This window comes from Anarrhichthys ocellatus, unplaced genomic scaffold, assembly GCF_004355925.1.
Source record: "Anarrhichthys ocellatus isolate YVR2014 unplaced genomic scaffold, GSC_Weel_1.0 scaffold62, whole genome shotgun sequence".
Classification (NCBI taxonomy): Eukaryota; Metazoa; Chordata; class Actinopteri; order Perciformes; family Anarhichadidae; genus Anarrhichthys; species Anarrhichthys ocellatus.
In genome coordinates this window covers 339397-361555 of record NW_022280092.1, presented here as the reverse complement: position 1 = coordinate 361555, position 22159 = coordinate 339397, and the positions used below count along the sequence as shown (strand labels likewise).

Here is a 22159-nt window from a genome sequence, read left to right as displayed (position 1 = left end):
GGGCAGCTTCAGTACAAACGGTAATAGAGCAGAACATTTGTCCATAAACCTGTCAAATAACCCGAGGCGTTATCGCGGTGTTTTGATGATATTCTTAGATCTGCGTTTGCACACGCAAACATCTTTTCCCAACAGTCTCCCCGACTGTATTACGTTCTGTTATATCTGGAGCATCCAGCTTGCACTCTATGTGAAAAGCAACAGCAAAGGAGGAAGAGCACACACGCACACACACACACACACTGATCGTTCTCACCAATGTGAAAACGATATTAGAACTGATCCAGTAAAGTGTGTGTGGGTGAAGCTTTTTGTTTTCATGAACCCTAATGCTGAGTAGAGTATCCAAAATGTAATGTTCCCATCAATAAATGCAGGATCAATGTTTAGCCACAGGAAATACTGCATTTTTTATTATTAACTCTAATCAGTACTAATTAAAAACGGTTCACTGTTATTACTACAACAATTACCACTTATATTTCGGCCTTTCTCGCTGTACCTGAGTGCATCTTCTAGTTTGGCGATCTTCCTCTTTGCTTCTGTTCTCTCCTTCTCTGCTTCATTCTGGATTGCCAAAACCTGAAGGAGGGAGGGAGGGAGGGGGAGAGACAGAGAGAGATAGAGAGAGGTGGAAGTGAGTGCACAAGCAGACACCATCAAACATCACTCAACAAAACTCTGCTCTCTGTGACCTTGTGCATCTGGCCTCGTCTCTTCTCTCTATCACCCCATCAGAGAGGGCCTCTCACTCTGGATCTGTGGCAGCCATATGGGCCCCTGTTACGTCCAGATACCGTACTCTGGCCTCCATAACGCCATCTCGTTTACCACTCCTGAGGAGTGGGAAGAGGAATCTTTCATGGGAAAGTGAACCCCTGACTCCTCTTTCCTTCATTGTTTAAATCTCCTCTTACCGTCCAGAAGAATATTACAAGGACGGGATAAAAGAAACACACAAAACGACTGACTTTCTTTCGGAGAAGCTTAATTGAAATTCTCCCTGACCCTGAGTGAAGTGCACAAAGGCCTGCTAAGTTCTTGCAGGTGTCTCAGCCAGAAGGGGGCCCCGTCTCTGGGTACACCAGCCTGCCACGAGCACACACATTAGAACAATCTGGCACTTTGAAGATGACCCAGGTGCAGCAGGTCTTTAAAACCCAACTTTCACCTAAGAAGTCTGGCTTGGACCGGTCTGGTCCGGCTCAGATTGTTAAGAGTGGTCTCTTCACTCTATGGTTTACAGCTGCGCTGTGGCTTTGAAGTGGGTCCCTCAAAAGTAAAAGGCAATTAAGTGTAGGCCCGGGTACACTGACAGTGCACACTTCAATGAGAGAAATGTCTCTTTTCAACGTGCTCTTTTGCAGAGTGACTCTACAAGCTTATTCAGATTTCCTTATAACTCCCCATTCTCAACTTTCTACCTTTTATTCTAAATCGTACATTTCCCATCCTGCTCTCTTTCTTCTTCGCCCAGTCCTCCATCTACTTGTTAATCATGGCCCTGATTTTACGAGACCAGACATAAAAGTAAGGGGAACGAAAAAAGGAACATGTGACTCCGGGCTTTGATCTCCACTTGACCGTAATAACTGTGTCCAGGGCTGTTTTAATGCAACGACAGACGCCACGGAGCTCAGTGGATCGCTTTCTCTGAAGCACGCACACGCACACACACACACACGCACACACACACACACACACACACACACACACACGCACACACACACACACACACGCACACACACACACACACACACACACACACTACCTTTTTCTCACAGTTGATCCGCACTTCGTCCTTTTCCTGGTGAAACTTCATCTCTTGATCCTAGAAGGAAGCAGAGTTGGAATGATACTGTGTGGCAGAGGTGATACGGTGATACACCACAAAGACAACCCCCATTCTAACCTTCATTTTAACATTTAAAACATGCCACACTCCCCCCCCCCCAAAAATCGTACCCTGACTTGTTGGCGTCTTCGGTGTTGACTGTCTTGGAGCTGCTGTTTGAGTAGCGCTATACTTTTCTCGAAGTCCTCCATCACCTCAGAGGACTGGAAGAGAGAAACAGAGAGGAAATTGATAAATACTCCTCCTGTATATAACTGTATGTTTGTCAGGCTGGGAGGGAGAGTGTTGTCGAGGTGTTCTGGTAATGTGGACCTTGGCAGCAGACAGAGCATGTTCCTTATGCAAGTGGCTCATGTCAGTCTCGTGTTTGGCTTGGAGCTTCTGCACGGTCTGCTCGTGCTGCTCACTCTGCTGCTCCTTCTCCTTCTGCAGGATCAGATGTCTGTTGACAGTTAAAGAGCACGACAGGGCGGTTAACACATAACCTGTTACTATTCCCCAATTAAAGAATTACACGAGTCACTTCCCCTCCCTGTTGCTCTAGTTTGGTCTCAGCAGATTTAAAGGGTTTCTTGGCGCCTTACATGCATTCTGACAGTAACATGTCACAAATACATAGTTTAAAATAGTACCCTCTCCCCCCTTTATCGCTCTCTAATTTCACAGACCGTCTGTTGGCCTCCTGCAGCTCGACGCTGATGGATACAATGTGAATCTCCAACTGGGCCTTCTCCTGCGTCGTCCTTTGACGCAGCGCGTTGCCCTTCTCCACCGCCACGGACTGCTGTTTCACCCGCAGCTCCAGCTCACGCACCGTTTGCTCCTGAAACCAGCAAGCATACACAGAAATCACTGCACCAAAGCAGCTTGAACCAGCAAGGGCGCTAGCCTGAGAACACATCACGGGTCAGAGGGTTGCATGCTCCCACGGTAGACGTGAGACACAGAAATGTGGAGGAATGGGGTGTACAATGTAACTCTTATTTAATAAGTGTATAGTGTCTAGTTATCATATTAATTAAATCAGACTGTAACAGGATTGTTGAAGTCTCAGCTGCTTAAAAAGGTACAGTGCGTAGTTTCTGGCCACATGCGGTGCTGTGGAGAAACATTTTGATTGTTTGTCTTTCATTCTCTAGAAATTAGGAAATATAAACAAGGCGAGGTTCAGACCAGAGTGAGCTTCACTGTAATTTGAAACACTTTTAATGTACACTGTCCAACTTGTGTTACAGAACACTAAATCAAACTAATCACGTGTGTTAAGGCTGAGATTAGATAACTCCACTGTAAGCACAAAGCTCAAACAGGATTCAGATTTTCAATAAAGACAAAGATCAAAGACCAGCTGATGCACACAGCTTCTTCCGGTAACCGATCCGACGAAGAGAAAACATCCCCTCTGTGCATATACTGTCCCCCTGCATACGAGTCTTTGTATGCGTGCGCTTGTTACAGCGTGGAATGCGGCGTGGGCAGGCTGATAAAGGCGATGACGGGGCGCTGATTAAAGATGGAGCGCGCTAGTCAATTTAGACGATGACAGAGTCTGGCGATGACAGGGAGGTGGAACGACGGCAAAAAAAAAAAGCAGGGAGCCATGTGTTTGAACGGAGTGCGAGAGCAGCGCCCGGCGAGGCTGCTGAGAGATATTTGTGTTAGCGGCGTAGGGGCGCCGAGGAGAGGAACAAGGGGGGCCTCTGTTGTGCAGGGACGCGTGCTGACACTTAGTATGGAGAGGCGCTTCTTCTTCTCATCTCCTGCCAGAGAGCCGAGGCTGGACCGGGGCACACCTGGACACACTCGGGAGGGAGCAAATCACGTCCCCTAATGAGGTGTTTTAGAAGGAGAATTACAAGGTGTGAAGAGCAGACTGCATGAGGTATGGTATGAGCTCTGCTCTCCTTCAGAGATTTAGAAGTGACAAAGTCTTTGAAGTTTGAAAAAAAAAAAAAAAAAAAACAAACATGTAATTTTGTAGCAAAAAAAAAAGTCATATGGTGGATGAACTTTTACAGTTTTGGTATCTGGAAGACAGCCTCAGAACTCATCTCCTGAGGCTTGTCAGGCTGTGTGTGTATGCATGGACGTTGTGTGAGCGGTGGAGCAGCAAGAGGACGAAGACATAAGAAAAGAAGACAGAGTAAACTGTGGACTTGTGGGACAGGTGTCACCAAAATGCTCCTACTAATACTGCAACGTTTACGCCTGTTTTACCATGACTGTTACTGGGGATGCGCAGATCTGGTTGTCTCAGGCTGATACCACTTTAAGACAATATTGACTTTAAGTACACAGGCCTAACAACAGAAAGAAATAACAAAATACTAGCTCAACAATCAGCCAACTATCGGCAGTACAAAGAGAGGATTATTCCGACTAGTTCATCTCTAAACCACAAGACCATATTAATCATATCTCCATTATCAGTCAGTTTAATTACGGACATGCATGGACTACAGTCTAGAGTTGGAATGGCGCAATAGCTAAACAGATACCGGCTTGTCTTTCTTTTCAAACACCTACTCAGTCACTCTACCTGCTCATAGGTTGCGTCCAAAAACAACAACCTCTGACATATCTTTCAGCCCCTTGTGAGATCTTTGATCTGCGCGGCTAGAAACCTAAACAGGTAGCGTTGGGCCGATGGACAGTCTTCATTTCACTGCTATTTAAAAAGGAAAATGAATCATCAGCCTGAGTTTGTCTTGGCTCGGATACTTTAACTGTGAACCGAGCGAGCTTTGCACATTGTGTTCTGGGCATGAACCTTTTATTAGCAGCTACGTCTCCCCCTCACAGTGAGCAGAGGAGGAGGAGGAGCAGCCTGAAACGAATCGGCATACAGTATCATTAACTGTGCAAAGCTACTGAAGCTGCGGGGTCAAAGTGGTGGAGGACTGAATAATCTCCAAGTACAACATGTCTGAACTCAGGTCTTCTGAATGGTATCTTGAACTGTTTTACTATCGGCCACAAGTCAACAGAGCAAAATGAACCTTTTCTCCAAAGAAAAGAACACAAGAGGACATTGATACTAAAGATTTAGGGTTGGAGACGCCATCCACAAAACAAGTGTGCTGTAATAACTCACCTGAGATAAAGTTCACTTTGATCTTCCTACAGAAGGCACGTGTGTGTGTGTGTGTGTGTGTGTCAGGCCAAACTCGCAGCAGGAGAGCAGCTAATTTACAGTGACAGTGGCTCTTTTCATTCTCTCGGGGCCTCGTCTGCCCTTAATTATTAAAAGAGAGGCCTCACCACCGGCCCTGCACTGTCCAGTGTTTGATGCCGTTTAAATATTGGCCTGCTGACAGATTAAGGCCAGAAGCGATACGTGTGATACGTATGCAAGCCCACAATTGCTGATTCTAATAACAATACTATTTATGAAGCAGTGTATTCAACTGGCCCGTGGTGTTGATGATCGCCATTAGTGTAATGTGCACGATCCCACTTAAAACCCCAAATCCTTTCATATGACATCAAAGAAACTGGAGCTTTGGGAAGTGTGTGTGTGTGTGTGTGTGTGTGTGTGTGTGTGTGTGTCTGCATGCATACACACTTGGATCAAAGACCTTTTTTTAAAGATGACAGAGGTGAGATACGCGAGTCATTCTCGCCCAAAGGTTACAGGAAGTCTCCCTTCATTTGAGCCATGGAGTGACACGGGACACCGTTTTACACATGTACACACATTCCTTAGAGCTAAACAAGGGGAGAATTTAATGCATAAATACACCCATCACCTTACCCAAAATCCTGTTTGTTCCAGTGAAAGTCTGGTGTTTGGTATAAAAAATAATCTGCCCACATGAGGTGTCTGAACATCTCCTTGCTGCTGTTTGAGATGAATTCCCTCAACAGCAGCGAGCGAATGCTCGACAGGCGGAGGGAATAAACATGAGTGAACTAAGTTGAATCATGTTACATGATGGGCTAAACACACGTTCCTGTACTCACGGTTGCGTGTGACCGAGCGTTACACTCGGCCTCCATCTTAGCCAGCCGGAGGTTGGTGTCCTCCAGCAGCTCCTGGATGCTCTCAGTGTGTTTCTTCTGCAGTTGAAACTTCTCCTGCTCCATCTCTGTGACAGCAGCATGCAGCTGGAGGGGCAGATGATAACTATGCATCAGTCGCACATCTGTTTCCTTTTATTTCCACGTCTACTTTGCTTCATTTACTTTTTGCCGCCGTCTCTTTGAAAATCTATTTCTTTATGCATCTTAATGTCTTGCTTATTCAAGGGGAATAAACCACATTTATCTACGGCGAAGTCGATTTTCTTATTATTACATCTGAGAAAGATTGTAGCTCGTCACACGCTGAGTGGCCCTGAAGAGCTGAGTGGAGATTGCATTAGGATCTTACTGAGCTCGGTTAGCGAGAGCTATCAGGAGTGGAAACACAACTTACCCAGAGCAGAGAGCATTCATTTTTCAACACATTAACTTAAGCACAGCATGAAAGAATAAATATATTCTCTAACAGTACAGCAGAGCTTTGCCTGCTTCCAGCAAAGTCTGCCAGTCTCAAGCTATCAAAAAGTCTTCCTCTGGCTCAGGGCTGCTTACGGGGGGGGGGGAGGGGCTGCACAATATCCAAACCATTCAACTTCTCCTCATACCTTCTTCTCCCACTCGTTTTTCAGGGAGCCGGCGCTCTGATCCGACATATTCTTCAGCTCAGCGATCTGCTTCTCTTTGCTCTCGCAGATGACCTGGGACTCCCGCAGCACACTTTGAACTGTGGAACACACACACACACACACACACACACACACACACACACACACACACACACACACACACACACACACACACACACACACACACACACACACACACACACGGAGAGCAGTCAGGCCCTGCCTCAGGGTATGTGCACAGATGGAAGGACACACACACACACACAGACACACACTCAAACACAGACATACAGTGATGCCCATTGATGCGCTGTCAGTAAATCAATGTCAATAAAGATATTGCTTCAGTAAAATGGCCAGTAGCACTGCTCCTTTGCCAAGTTGAGACGTTTCTCAGCTAATGCTTTTAGAGACACACGATAGAGACAGAGAAGCGAGGAGGAAGAGAGGATATGAATAAAAAAGGCAGACATTGTGCGATTATAATTGAGATTAAACAGCGCAGCTGGAGAACGTCACTCTACACCCAACGCAGTGTCTCTTGTGGAGTTGTATCTTTTTGGGCTTTTTACAGCGAGTGTTCAGAGACACCAGTGTAAACATCCTTCCAGTTAACCCTGCAATGCCCGTGACCTCTCACCTCTCCTCTCCAGCTTACGGATCATCTCCTCCGATTCCTTCTGCTTGGCCCGATAAATGCTCTTCGTCTCCTCAACCTCACCATTCTTTCGGTCCAGAATCTCAGGAGGAAGAAGAGGGAGATTGTTTTAAAACACATACCGGAGGATATTGTTGTTTTTTTTTTACTGCTGAGAAAATGGCTAAGTTGCATACATGATAGAGGTTCTTGTTAAAGTGTCTTTAGTTGAAGCTTTTTTTTTTTTACTTTCCCCAGTAGCTATTAAAGTTAGAAGTCTACTTGTGAAACAAATATAAACAGACAAACAGCATTTTAACCTGTAATCACCCTTAAAAAAAAAAAAAAAAAAAAAAAAGTACTTTACACACATTTCACATCTTTAAACAGATATACAGGTGGCTGTAACACGCCAACAAGGCAGGGAAGAAGAAGTCTGCTAGCAAGTCAACACTGCAACAAGACAGATTAGCAATCATGATGAACATGAAGTACATTTAAGATGTTATTTAAAAAGGACATGGAACATTTAGTCGACATAATTCACTGTATGGCCCGACACGGCCTCATCCTACACACGCCTAATCTAATCCTAAAGGAGGCTACAGGCTAACGGAGTGAAATGCCATCTGAGTGAACCACCTGTGCCGAAGTGTGATGAGGTAACTGCATCTGCTCGCCGCCGCCATCTGTGAGCCATTAGCTAAATAAGGCCATGGAGAGTTGGAGCTCCAGTATAGAAGGAAGTCTAGCACTCTCCATATTGAGGAGGAAGATGTCACGACTGCATCATGTACGTGCACATCATGCAGTCGGTCGGAGGGAGTGTCTACTGCCTGTTCTTCATCACCAGGGCAGTTATGCTGAATCTGCATACAACTTACCGATATATACTGTATATACTCTCCCAAAGTAAAGACATTGGTATTACCCATCCAAATAAGACCTCCAACAAACAGATGATGCTCTAAATTTCTGGCTAGAAAATACGTTTTTTTTTCGTTAAGAACCGTCCATAAGCCCATAAGCTACCTTTCCTTTCTAGCATTTTGTTCTATCCAAGTGCACTTAGTCGCCAAGCCTGCCGTCCTCTCTGTGTGTGTGTGTGTGAATGGGACGGGGGAGATGAAAGGAGGACGGGGCAATTGGAGCAAAGTTCGCAGCGTTTTTTTCAATTTATCCAGCCCAGAAACGGTTGGATTTTTAGGGGTTCACCGAGCAAGGCAGTGAAACGCAGCCGGATCCAGGGAGAGTGCACTACAACGTGGGAAATGACAGCTTTTAGGGTGCTCATTTTAGGCTTTTATAAGACATCCTAATGCATGGTGGGAATCCAGCTGGCCGTCCGTGACTTATACCAATATCACCAGTGAAAGGAGCGAAGTGGAGGAAAAAAAGAAACACACCTACAGTATGTGGAGTTAGAACACGAGTATACTAAAGTGCTCAACAAAAACACAAATGCGATTGAATCCCAATGGCTTTCAAAACAAAACAGAGTTATTAACTACCCTCTATTGTCTTCTGGTGTTCACTGTGGTCTACTGCTCATTAGCATAATCAGAACGATGTGCTTCTTCACACGAGGTTATTCAATATTTTTGAACTAAACACAGCACTGATCCACACACTGTTCTCTCATTATCCTCTCCACAATGACCAGCAGCCTTTCAGCAACCTATGCATTATTCATACAGTAAAGAGACTAATTAGAACTAAACCTAGCTCGCCCACCTTCCATCAGGCTCATTAGCGGGCACCCCTGAATCACTCCCCTTTGAAGCCATTAGAGGGAAGACTGGTTGAAATTCTGAGGGAATTAAATCGGACATAACTTGCAATCTGTGTGTAATTAAAGAGAGGGAGCGAGGGTGGGGTGGGGGGGCAGCTAGCTGTCATCCTGTCTCTTGTCAAACCCAAAGAAGCAATGGGCATCTTTAAGTGGAGGGAAAATTGGACTGTTTTTCTCCTTTTATTAAAAGCTTCTGTGGCAGCAAAGGCAAGTCATAGCGGGGACGTGACAGATCCCAGGTGCTTGATCTGCAGCCCGACTGATGGGCACCAAGTGTGGAATAAAGCAGCGTTACTGCTATTTTCCTCAAGCTGACAAAGAGCTTTGAAGACGCGGGCCGATGAGAAGAGGAGAGACTCGTTCTTTTTCCGTTTCATTAGCCAACCAAACGGAGTCAAGTGCCACAGATGGGCATCGTAACACGAGTTAACTAGTTTTCATGAACACTCGAGTTAACAGACCAAGCCTGTCCACTGTCCCCGGGAGAAAGTACCCAGTCATTTCAAACTCTTGGTGTGTTATTTCTCAATAAGTGGAACTATGAGGATTGTTTTTTATATAGTGGATATTCTACCAGTACCGGCTCAGTTTGGGTTTTATACACTTGAAATCACATACACATACAGCATCTGTGGTAATTGAATCAATATAACTCGGTCTGCTGGTTTACTTTGCATTAACAAGTATTTATGATTGTAATAAATTATTCTATAGCCAAAGTATGAATATCAAAGCACTAATAACTTAATTTACATCTTTCTGTCATTTTCCCACAGCCAAATGTATTGTGGTATAACTCGTGATGCTACATAATTTATTGTTGACTCAAAGAGCCATTACAAATCCTGAAATGAGTTCAGTCAATACGCCTTTTTCTCACACGCTGCAAACTACAGCCAGCAATTAAATAGTGCGGGCAGAGTATTTACTGCGTTCACATTTTGATTCTTACTTTCTCAACATCTGCATCGTGTCTCTGTTGCATCTTCAACTTCTCCTCCTGGTGCTTGGACTCCAGGACTTTGATCTTCATCTCAGTCTGGAAGCACATAGAAAACCAAATGTCACATATGTACTTAATAAAGTAACTATCTATCGATCTATGTAACACTATATGGCCTTCTGGAGCACTTTTAACGGCAAACTAAATTGGTAAACACAAAATATTACTTAATACAAAGCAACACAAGTAACAAATTCTGTTCGAGGGAGTTAAACATTGAGATCCGTGCCAGAACTTTCTATCTTAGAGACATGTCATGGTAAAAAAAAAAGCATCATATAGTGTGACAGGATGAAAGCGATAACATGAATCTGGATGAAAGGAGATAGTGTGTCCCGTCTTGCACACAAGCACAGCTGATGATGAAATAAACCACATTAACATTTTAAAACATGTATCCGTGTGCAGAGCTTCAAAAAACACACAGCGCGGAGCTTAGATGTGTTCAACTGTGTGTGTTTTTGTGTGTGTACATGCCAGTCTGTAGTAAGCACAACAAAGTGGCAGCCAGCATGCACTCCTGAGTACACGCAGCAGTTAATCATTAAGAGAGTGGCTGTCTTCATTTGAACACGGTGTCTTCAGAGGATCAAAGGTTCAGCGCTGTCATGTGCATGTTGGAGGAGATCTCCTAACAGACGGCTTCACGGTTACAGCCAAATTTAAAAAAAAAAAATTTAACCAATTCTTCTGTGGTCTCTTCATACAAAATGATTGATTAGTCATTCATCATTACTGGAAATAATTATCACATCTCTGGGCGTGAGAATATTAGTCAGAAATATCACGATCTCCAGCCGAGGACAGCGGCCTTGTGGGACTGAAACGCTCATTACGCATTTTCTATTCGACTCAGAAGCTTTACGACTAGTGGGGCTAAAAAAGTAAAACTCTGCCCGAGGGTGTGCCGGAGTTATGTAAAATAAAAGCAGTATATTTTGATCATTCCGTCTTATGTAAATCACATTTGCTTCCTAAAACAATGGGCTTTTCTCATCCTGTTTCTCACAACTCTTTCTAGTTAGTTTGCTACAAATTACCCAGAAGAAGTCTCCACTCACAAACACACACAACGCACGGCAAGACGGAGAGAAGCGTAGACAGAAATATGGCTGACCATTCACTTTGAAGTCACGACTCATGTTTAGTCAGCGTCTGTTCTAGCGTGTTAATCAACCCTGCAGCAGGGTGACAATGTTCCTCCTTTGAAAGTGCGGCAGTGTGTGTGTGTGAACATGTCAGCGGTTAACAATATCCCGGGGCTAGCTCTTGTTTGTTCTAGTCATCAAAACAATTAAGTAGAAAATCCCCATGACATTGCTTGGCACAGTCAAAACCACATTACACCTTCTCTGGGTAAAAAAAAAAAATCAAAAAAGGGAGAACAGCTGTGATGATGGCCTGATTAAAAATAATATTCAATTACGGTGTGTTTAAGTGTGTTAAATATTGATACAATACAGGACAGGCATTTTGGATGTTTGACAAAAAAAATCTGCATGCGTTGGTGTTGAAATGGTGGCATCGATATAACCAATGTTATATATGTTGTTAAGATGTCAGCACTGAATGTTGGATGATCAGTCTGAGTAGAAATAAATAAAAGTACAACTAACACACGTGAAATTTCCTTCGAGATGCCTCTCCCCATTACTGCACTTGAGCGACATGTACTCTTCATCCTTGACAAAGCTGCGTTAAGTGTTCTCTCTTTATATGCTATCTCTTTTCTTGGTTTACCACCATTTCGTGTGCGATTGAGGCGACCACAGGAGACCTGTCAGAGAGAGAGAGAGAGAGAGAGAGAGAGAGAGATGGCAGTGATTGAAAAGAAGACGAGAAAGTGGGGACCCGATTCTGCTGGCACCCCCAAACAAAAAAACAACAAAAAAAAGCACATGTGGGGGAGTCACTTTCTCATCCTCTCTTCAAAAGCTCTTTGGAGAAAGTTTGTCAAACTAGATCAGGAGCGTTTGAAACTTGTTTATAAAGTCGTCAGTGAAGGAAGGAAGGAGGAGGGATGTCGTACACCTAAGGCGTCTGAGATGCCTTCAATCAGCCCGACTGGATGCGACACCTTTTTTCCCCCTCTTCTCTTCTTCAGAGTTGTACCGAGCGCTGTAAGATGCCATGTTTTTTGACACTCCGCTCATGAAAGGACGAGAGGGTGGGAGGGAAGAAAGGGGAGATGGAATGCAAGGAGAAGATGGAAACAGCTGCTTTTTCTGCTCTCAAAACCGCCGTGTGTGTGTGTGTGTGTGTGTGTGTGGGGGGTGGTCAAGGCCTTTTTCCTCAGAGGGACGTGTTCACAAATCACCTGCTAACTGTTTGGGCTCCACAAAGCATATTTGCGTCTCTTTCCGTCTTTGCCGGAGACGCGCGATGCCCCGGTGCGTCTTTCTTCCTCCTCGGTAAACACAGACACTGAAGGATAGTCGGTGCACAGCGTTCTGCTATCTACTGAGGAGCAGCTCCATGTCACCGCCACACGCTGACGAGGAGTTCATTTACTGCAGTCTATCCACATAGTAAGGTCGGATAAAGAACGTTTGAATATCTGATGTGTGGAAGAATTACCGTCATAGTTTCAAGAAAAGGGTAGTTCCAGGCACAGAGTAAAGTACGCAGATTGCTACTCAAAATTGCTGATACAAATACATCAAGTACATAAGAACCAAGTACAGAATGGCTTGAAAGAGCTGTATCATTATGGAACATGGTTGGTCTCTTGCGTCTCTCAGCCTGGATCAGTCTTAGGAACTGGTCCCCTTTAAACTACGGAGGCTCACTAGCTTGCTCTTTCTTTAGCTTTGAAAAAGGTTCAGATACGAAAGGCTCCGGCCCTCTGAATCACAGGCCGAGAGCTCCGTCCCAGAGGATCCTTAGATTAGAGAGACGGCATCATTACGGCAACAGAAAGCAAAAGGGATCTGATCCCCAGCCAGCGGCTCGTGACCATTAGAGTGTGGCTGCTTGATACGAAGACACTCAAGTCCCTCAGGTCAGCTACCAAAGGGGTCAGTTTGAAGACAGCACGCACGCAATCACATGCAAGCTTTAAAAGAAAGAACGGGGTGCTTTAATCAGCTGCTCGGCATCTTCTTCTGCACTCGCACAACTCGAGCTTATAGCTGAGTCTAATTCATCAGTCGCCATTTTATTGAATTTCCGAAGAAAGACCCAGCCCTCATAACGCTGAGCACTTCTAGGGCGTGCTGACGGATTAGCGGGACCTCGTTGCTCCCCCCCCCCCGCCAGACACTTTCCACAACTCGCCCATGAGCAAACGCGCTGTCTAAGCGAAGTGACTCAAAGCAATGCTTCTCAGCTGCCGCTCGTTGCTCCGTAGGAAAAGAGCAGTCAGCATTCCTATCAACGCGAGTCAGAAGCTGATGAGTTTGGTGTGAAAGCGGAGATGTTCGTTAAGCTGCCGCCAGCTTAATGAACATGTGGCGCATATAACGCTTTAAACCTGGGTAAATTTTCAACTAGGCTCTCAGGATTAAGGGGCAGTGATGTCACTGTGATTTCCTGGACTGGGCCTAGACAGCCACGCAACGGCAGGGGTTGGACAAGGCCTCAAACGGTTCTGCAGGAAAGCTTGATGTGGCTTTTGAGGATGACACGGTGAAGGTGGGACTGGTGACTCAAGTCACTTCTATAGAAAAGTACTGTGTGTGTGTGGTAACAGCTGTGTCCTGTGGGGTTCAGAGTTCCCGACTTAAGACACATGATCAGTGGGGCCATCTTAAATTTTAAACACCAGAAGTAAAAGGGGCTTTATAATAGCACGTCATAAACCACAGACCTATTATGATTCCTCTTTTATGGGGCAGAGGGTGCAGTCGAAAGGGAATTCCCAGAACCTCACAATGGGAATGGGAGATGCACTGGCACAATACAGCGGAGTTCAAGAGAAGGTTCTGCATACGGCTGATGGGAATGTCATTAGATTTGCAGGTCATGAACCATAAAGTATTGGACAACTTCAACATTTTGACCAGATGGTGGCTAGATGAAAAGTTAGAAGGATCACCATTGAGATTAGAATCCAGAGGGGGACATGCACGCGTTTAGCCAATTTCATGGCAACCCATCCAATATTTTACCAAAGAATACAACTGCCGACATCATAGTGGCAAAGTCAGCGGGCCACCAAAATCCGTAGGGTACATCGTCTGGAAATCATTAATGTCTGCACCAAATTTTGTGCCAATCTGTCCAGCAGATGTCGAGATAATTCGCAGGATAAGTGAAGACGTTGACCTGCTGGTGACGCTAGAGAAAAAAGTCAGAGAATAATTAAGTCAATATGACTCATCCTCTGGGAAAACAAATGTCAAAATCATGGCAATCAATCCGGTAGTTGCCGAGATAATTCAGTCTGGGACAAATGGGAGGAGCACACGACCGGCTGAAATTGCCATCCCAAAAAAAGCAGAGCCGCTAACATGGCTAAAAAGCACGAGCACAGTCTGTTGGCGGTGACGTCTATAAGTCCTGGAGGAATAGAATGTAAGGCCGCGACACACTTTTAACGGTCTCTCTTTCAATGCATGGACACGTCTCCTTTTTCACTCACATTTTCCCTACAGCTGTATTTTAATTCTAATAAAACTCTACCTTCTGTGTATGGAAGAATACATCAGAAACGAAGCAGGCAAAGGGCACAAACCTGAGCACCACGGGGACGAATACTCCGGCTCTGCACCATTTCCTCTAATTTCCCAATGTGTCCCTCCCAATGCTTCTCTGTGACTTTCCTGAACAGCTTCTGCCTCAGTATAAACATAATCAGCAGAGCTGTTGAATTAGATACTGTAGTTTGTACTGGAGTAACTAATTAACTGGGAACTCTGTGTGTATCAAAGTAAAGTTGGTGCAGAGGATGAACACGGTCTTCCGAGAGGTGATAAATTCATATTCCCTACAACACACAGCAGTATGTAGCCGGTCAGCTCGTCTGAGGCAGGATCAAACAGCATGGGACGTGGCTTTAATGTCTTCGTATTGGTGCTGCTACACTCAATATCAAACCACAGGTAGACCGGCCGACGTGGGTGGATGTGTACGGAGGAGTGTGTGTGTGTGTGTGTGTTTGTCTATGCATGTGAATGACAAAGTCAATAAGCAACACACTTGTAGTCCATCACGTCTCCTTTCTCTCTGCCCTTTCTCTCCCAGTGAAGCCCATCTAGCTGACTGGAGCGCTTTCCCCCAAGCAGACATGAAAAGCCACGGCTAGTACAGCCAAGTCATGCTCGGTTTTATATTTAACAGTGCGGGTAAAGGCCGATGGGGAGGGGGGGGGGGGGGGGGGGAGGGGGGGGGGGGTGGGGGAGAAAGGGCAGGGAGTGGAAGGGAGGGAGGAGCTGGGACTTCAAAGTGTGCTTACAGAATGGGATTTTCAGCTTAAATCCACATAAGGAAAAAAACTGTCATCACTGGGAGCCGGCATCATTTTTGTCTTCTAAGAGGAACGCTGGCCATTTCAACAATACAAACTATGCGCAGAGCTGGATGTGAACGGCTGTAAGGGGCCATAAAGCAGTCAAGAGAGCTTTGACCTTTGACTCCTGCGTGTGTTCAACACTTGCTTCTATACAAATGCTGAGCGTACTGAACTGTGAGGAGCGAGAGTTTAGGCTCATTGGAATGAACATTTTCTTTCCTTTGGATGTGGAAAAGAGAAGCATTAACAAGTTCTGATGTTCATCACACAGAAGCTTTCAGGTAGTGTGTTTTTGGGGGGTTTGTTAAGGGCTCTTACTGAGGTGTACACCTCCTTGCTGTGTGAAAGCTGTGGGCCCTGATCATCCAATAGGGTGCTGTTCCTCCCGAAACTCGGCTTGAAAGTCTACAGAGATAAAGAGGAGGGAGATTAGGTGATGAGGTGACTGAGGAGGCACTTTTTTGTATACGTAACAATAAAAAAAAAAAAAAAAGAGAGAAAACTTACCGCAGAGAAGGGATCGGGGTTCTCTCGCAAATACCTGGGGTTTTCAATCTGAAAGAGTAAACAGAAGAACCTTAGACGTCCCTTTGTCTGCTTCTTCTCCTAACAAAGCCTTACCACCACAAGCAGAATGCAACCTCCGCCCTTAGTTTGTCATAAACAATGCGGAGAACACATCAAAAGCTCGGTGCTGCGGCCGGAGTCTCTTCCGTCGACTCTCGTCTGTTTAGAAAGACAGAACGCGTCGGGCGACTTCAAGGCATTGTGTGTGTGTGTGTGTGTGTGGCCGGCTGGGGTTTCCGCTCTCAGCCCGCCTTTGCTGTCCCAACACGGCCCTTTTGTCAACACTCAGGCCCACTAATCTGTGAGCTATCCCCGGTGCGTTTACCGTCACTCGGAGACAAATGCGTTTACATTCTTGCCAAACACTGACACGGCATGTCCTTTGATTATAATATGAAACACAAGAGATGGGGGGGGGGAGTGAGCTGCTAACCTGAACACAAAGGGGTCACACTCCGAATGACTCCGCAGCTTTACATCAACACAGCTCACTGACTGTGAAACAAACTACAAAAATACCTCCGTCTTGACAACTTGCTATTTTCCTGCCACTATTCCACATTTGTTTATGACCCCATTATTTTCCTTGTGAACTCACACCATCACACAGCGTTTCCCTCTCAAGCACCGAGGCTGTCTATTGGGGGGGGCTGCTAACTAGCGGCAAGATCGCGGCCTTTCAAAAGCAGTGACGGCGACGTTTGGAGATGACAGCGTCGACGCACAGTAAACACTTCTGTTGCAAATCTGGTTAACATGGGGATGAAGGGGGAAGAGGAGGAGGAGGGTTGCGCGGGACTTATTCAGCTGCGGTTAAATGAAGAAGGACTTAATGTTGCGAGGTGGCGCAACCCACACGAAGCCAATCCAGAAGGAACGGAGGATGAACGGAACCTAAAAACAACCTCAAAGCGTGGCAGTGAAACGGTTACAGCTACTATACCAGGATGAAGTCGCAATCTGTTGATTCAGGGCGAGCCGGCGACAGCGACAACAGATGAAAGGCGGCGTCTGCCTCCCGACTTAGTCGTGATGCAGGTAAAAACAGGTCAGACATTTTGTTAGCTGACATACTGTAAGCTCTCAACAAAAGAAGACATCCGGCTTGACTACAATCAGATTTACCGCAAACTGTAACACGTGCACAGACACACACGCACGAGACCAGACCAGTCAACATAGTCAGTGCAGAGCAGCAGCAGCGGTGCCACAACGTGTGATGAGTTGCTTTTTAAATTTGGCACTGGAAAAAAAAAAAAAAAAAAAAAAAAATCCATATTTACCAAGTGATGAATCAATCAATATCCCTCTAAACTAGAGCCCAGGCAAGAATGTGATTTATTTTTACAGCCAGTCATCAGATTTGATTGAGCACGGCCCACAGGGCAAGGCAGCCATGTAGACTAAATGCTGTGGTGTAATGCTGGCACAGCAGAGTGATACTAAACTTGGATTTGGTTGCACACGTACGTATGTGCCTGTGTGCGCGCGCACACACACACACACACACACACACACACGCACACACACACACACACACACACACACACACACACACACACACACACGCTCCTGTGTGCACATGTTTGGACGGACGCAGAAGAGGAACGCGCCACATCACAAGGCACCGGCTCTCCAGCCAAACAAACACGCGGGTGATTGATGGCGTCCTCGTTTTCGGACTAGCGTCGAGCGAGCCGTCAGCACACCCATTGAACCGCAGACAATGGACGCCCCCAAAGTGGCAGGGGGAATACCGTTGAATTCTGGATGGGGAAAAAAGTAAGCAAAGTGCCATTAAGAGATACAACTCTTAACAAGTAGTAGCTGGAACTCCTGTCTGAGCCTGAAGCAATCTACTGTCTACTGTCCAGCATGGCCAACGTGCTGACTACACAGACGTTATTGCATTTGGGGTGAAATGAACAAACCGATATGGACCGCTTCAGAAGATCTAAAGCAAAGCTAAAGATGTTCTTGATCGAGTGATGCTCGGTTGTGCTCAAATTTCGTCAGAGCCGGGCGCTTTGAAGCAGTGCATCTATAAAACTTCTGTAAACTTGAAGAGGGTTGGTGTGTGTGTGTGTGTGTGAAAGAACATCTGTTGATTTGAAAGATGCAGGCTTGGGGGAGCGTTGCCAGGCAATGCCTCTTATCAGCGTCTCAACACAGACGAGTGCAGAGCGGGGCAGTGCACGGCTTCACGTCTGCTGATAGATACCTCAGATTACCCGAGAATTGAAAAGCGAGGGAGGGGGGCGAGGAGGAGAGAGAGGTAGACGGATGGACAGAAGGGCCAGAGAGAGAGAGAGAGAGAGAGCTAGAACAATAGCAGAACAGAGAGGAACAGTTAAGAAAAAGAGAGAGAGGGGCTGTGCTGTGGAAAACATCTGCATGAGTAACATGGGTAGGAGAGGACTGAGGCGACAAGGAGAAGAAAAAAAAGAGAGCGAGTGAAGGTCATGCTGGTGAGGAGATAGGGAACAAATAAGGGAATAAAAGACATGAGGGCAGAGTGCTTATCAAGCCCTGGCCTGGTGCACTCCAGCCTGAGTAGATAAGAGCGGCGCACTCATCTTCAAATACTCAAGTTTACACAAGCCTTCTGTAAGACCCTCACGTCCTACAATAGCAAGGAGCTGGCTAAAGGAAGTGGTTCCAAGAGGACATAGGTGAAGTGGTTGTTACCCCCTTTTGTTTAGCTTTGTGTAGGCATCATGGCCCTATTGATTTATTGTGTACTCGTGAGCTCAAGCGATCAGAGTCACTGTAACTGTGGATGAGCTGCAGCGCAATGACAGCTGCATGTAAACCGAGAAGCTCAAGGAATGCCTCCGGACTCACCCCCAGGTTCCAGCTGTTGAGACGAGCCTCCAGGTCACTGTCACCGGGAGACATATCCGCCTTCAGCCCCACATCCACCTGAGGATAAAAAAAACAAAAGAGTGTAAGAGCGTGTAAACAGCAGACACTAAAATGGAAATGAAGTTATAAATTAGAGGAGGGAATTTAAATGATTTCTCTGATCGGAAGTTTTGGCCTCAGGAAGCAAACGGCAGAAAGTGATGGAGGTTATCATTTTTGACACGACATAATTCCTCTTTTGGCAACAACAAAACGTTTTTTCTTTTTACAGATATACAGTACACCCACATGTGTTCTCCTCCTGCGCTAACAGCTTTCTACTCCCTCGTTATCTCCATCTCCTCCACTCTTCGCTCTCCTCCCTCTCACATACAGCGCTCCAGATGTTTGGCAGTTCCACATCATTTCCGTCATGCAGTAAATTCCACAAGAGGGGCACACGCAGCTTAACCGCCTGTCATCCTTGTTTTCCCCAGCCTTTTGTTACAACGGGGCCTCCGGATTTGCTTTATACAGTGTAATTCCAATGCTTCCAGGGGTTCTGTTGATACAAAGATCAGTTTACTCAAGTCCAAGTCGGGGCGGCAAGGTTGAAATGGGGGGGGTGGGGAAATATCTAATAAAGTTGAGGGAGCGATAGGGAAAGGAGAGATGTTGTTTGATTTGATTAGGATCTGGCGGAGTGTGGACCTTGGGTGTACCTCAGCGGAACTGCACTGACAGAGGAATCGCTGGATGAATAGCTCCAGAATAAATGCCCCCCTTCTGATTAAAAAGGCATTACGGTCCCAGAGCCTCGCCCTCGAACAAACAGAGTCAACGTTTCATTTCAATATCTAGGAATGCCGAGCACGCGGGTCGCTGGCTGTTCAAAGTGTCACCGTCCGTGTATCGAACCAGGACTTCAACGCATTGTGTTAAACACTGATAAGTACGAACGGCCTCAAACGCTTTTGGCCACTGATGAAATGAACTGCACATCTGTCTTTTACCATGAAGGTGTTCGGTAGATGTGTGGTGGTTTGATGACACAATAAAAGCCTCGAAAAACACATTTCTAAATCAGCTTTGCAGTCCGACGTGAACAAACAATTTTCTCCCAAAGTTAGAACAGAAAACAGAATAACAGAAACACCTCAGTATGACATAATGTAATGAAACAGCACCACAAACCCCAAAAAGTGTATGTTACTGTCGGATGCGTTGTGATCACCACTAGTAGCTGCATTTTTGCTGCTTGAACCAGAAACTTACGAGTTCAGGGAAATTCCTCTGGCTTCATGGGGAAATGAGTTCAAGAATTTCCAAATTGGTCGACATTAAGAAGAAGAAAGCAAAACATTGTGGCCAGTATTTGTTTTGGCACCGGCGGATTTAGTGGTAATATTTCAATGTGTAAAGGGACAGTTCACCTCAAAATCAAACCTACATTATTTCTCCTCTTACCTGTAGTGTGTCATGGAAATGACAAAATTAAAAAGGTTTGTGAAATGAAATGTTCTCTTTGAAACGCATGCATTTTTGGATTTTGAGGTGCACTGTCCCTTTAAGACCAGTATGGCAGGGAAGTGGTTGACGGGTCTGAAACGCGGTGATGAACCAACCATCCTGGCGTCATGTTTGGGCGACTGTTTGAGCGGACTGGAGGACGCCGGTCGCGATGGAGACTTTTCCTCAAACAGTGTTCTCCTGGAAGAGAAAAGAAAGAAACGTGTGAGAGGTTACCCTACAGTACAATGTGTGTGTGTGTGTGTCTGCTTTTGTCCCTCTGTTTGCATATGAATGTGCTTGCGTAGGCAGCCAGCCTCGCTATTTACACAGATCAACATCTGGCATTGGTTGCATGGTTTGTGGTCTGCATTTCATCCCATCCGAACAATAAACGTCTCTGCCATACATCACTTTGTTTCCACGGACGGCCCCGCGGGGGCACCGGTCTACGGCTTGTAAAATCCTTTTATAATCATACACCTCAATCACGGTCTCATCATTATCTGGTCCATCACGGAGCTTAACAGGGAAACTGATTATATTCATTGGCACACAATACGGACACACTTCTCATTTTACCACACTCACAAAAGGCATAACTGAGCTCACTATCTCATTAGGCGCAGGCACATGAGACACTAATGGCCCACTAATGCTAATTGAATGAAGATGTGAGAGGAGAGGGAAGGATGTAGGACAACAATGAAGAAGAAGAAAAACACACGCTGTCATCTAATAGAGACATCAAGTCACGTTCTAGAGGCCGCTGTTTCACACTCATCACGGAGCCTATGGGCGCTCGTTTTTCCTCCCGTGTAATCGTTTTTAGGATTGTGGAAGTTAGAATTTTGAACCTCATTTGTCACAGGCAGTGTTATCTCGTGGAGGAACAGCACCGTAGCTGTGAGGTTTCTGGAAAGACTGCTGAATATAGAGCAGGAGGGATATCTGTGCAAACAGTGTTTGTTATTCGAGTCTTAAAACCTCAAATCCCTCAATTTAGGGAACACGCCTTAAAGTAAAGAGTAAAGGCTGGCTAAAATCGTGCCATGTACCTGAAATGTGTTGCTCTTTATAAAATAATTGTTGGGTATTGTTTAAAGCTATATTCAGCTGTGTGGACAGTGATGTTGTAATAAATTGCTCGGTATAATATTTTGATAACTGAATTAGGGGGAAGCTCAGTGAAAGTCAGATTATTTCTGAGCCATGTTTTTATGATTAATTAATTTAAGAGAAGAATTACAATATCCACTCTTGATGCTGCACAGAGTTCTGGAGCCGTATACTATTATGTAATAATTACATTCTACAGTTGATGACATTGGGGCGGTGTGATGTCCATTCACACACCAGGTAGTCTCTCAGTGACATGCCATGTGTTGTAATTAATGTGTTATAAATGCATGAACTGAACCATCAAAGTCCTGATGCACAGTTACAATAAGTATGAGGGACAGATGTGCATAAATAACTCAAATATAAAAAAGAAAACGATCACTATCAAAGACCAATACAATACTGTTAGGGATTTAATATTGTATGACTAATTTATAATTAATTATGATAAAGAATTTCAAATAAAACCCTTCTGACTTTAGCTTTGGGGGAGTCTTTCACTCCTTCTCTCTCACAAACTGGTTTGTCTGTGCACGCACACGCACGCACACGAAACTTGGATAAGCGGGCCAAGCTTTGCAATCTTGGGCCTCTAAGTCAACAGGTGGATGAGGATAATTGAATCAGATGTGTCTGGAGTCTGAGGCCCAGAGATCAAAGCAGTGGCAAGTCAGGCCAGAGCCACACACACACACACACACACACACACACACACACACACACACACAC

The 22159-nt window shown here is 45.4% G+C and overlaps 1 protein-coding gene across 2 annotated transcripts in view; it reads right to left on the bottom strand.

Moving 5' to 3' along the window:
- cep112 (centrosomal protein 112) overlaps window positions 1–22159 on the bottom strand; it is a 34018-nt gene that overhangs the window by 8816 nt on the left and 3043 nt on the right. Inside the window, exons 5-17 of one of the 2 annotated variants that reach the window (XM_031872092.1) lie at window positions 20425–20509; window positions 18800–18877; window positions 15896–15943; window positions 15707–15793; window positions 9886–9972; window positions 7145–7244; window positions 6484–6602; window positions 5819–5962; window positions 2524–2678; window positions 2168–2297; window positions 1966–2058; window positions 1772–1831; window positions 503–582 (exon numbers count right to left, since the gene is read on the bottom strand). In XM_031872092.1, the coding sequence (XP_031727952.1) occupies window positions 503–582; window positions 1772–1831; window positions 1966–2058; window positions 2168–2297; window positions 2524–2678; window positions 5819–5962; window positions 6484–6602; window positions 7145–7244; window positions 9886–9972; window positions 15707–15793; window positions 15896–15943; window positions 18800–18877; window positions 20425–20509 (1266 nt within the window). Of the gene's footprint in view, window positions 1–10; window positions 583–1771; window positions 1832–1965; window positions 2059–2167; window positions 2298–2523; window positions 2679–5818; window positions 5963–6483; window positions 6603–7144; window positions 7245–9885; window positions 9973–15706; window positions 15794–15895; window positions 15944–18799; window positions 18878–20424; window positions 20510–22159 lie in introns of those variants that run through there. The other variant, XM_031872091.1, reaches the window with a different exon arrangement.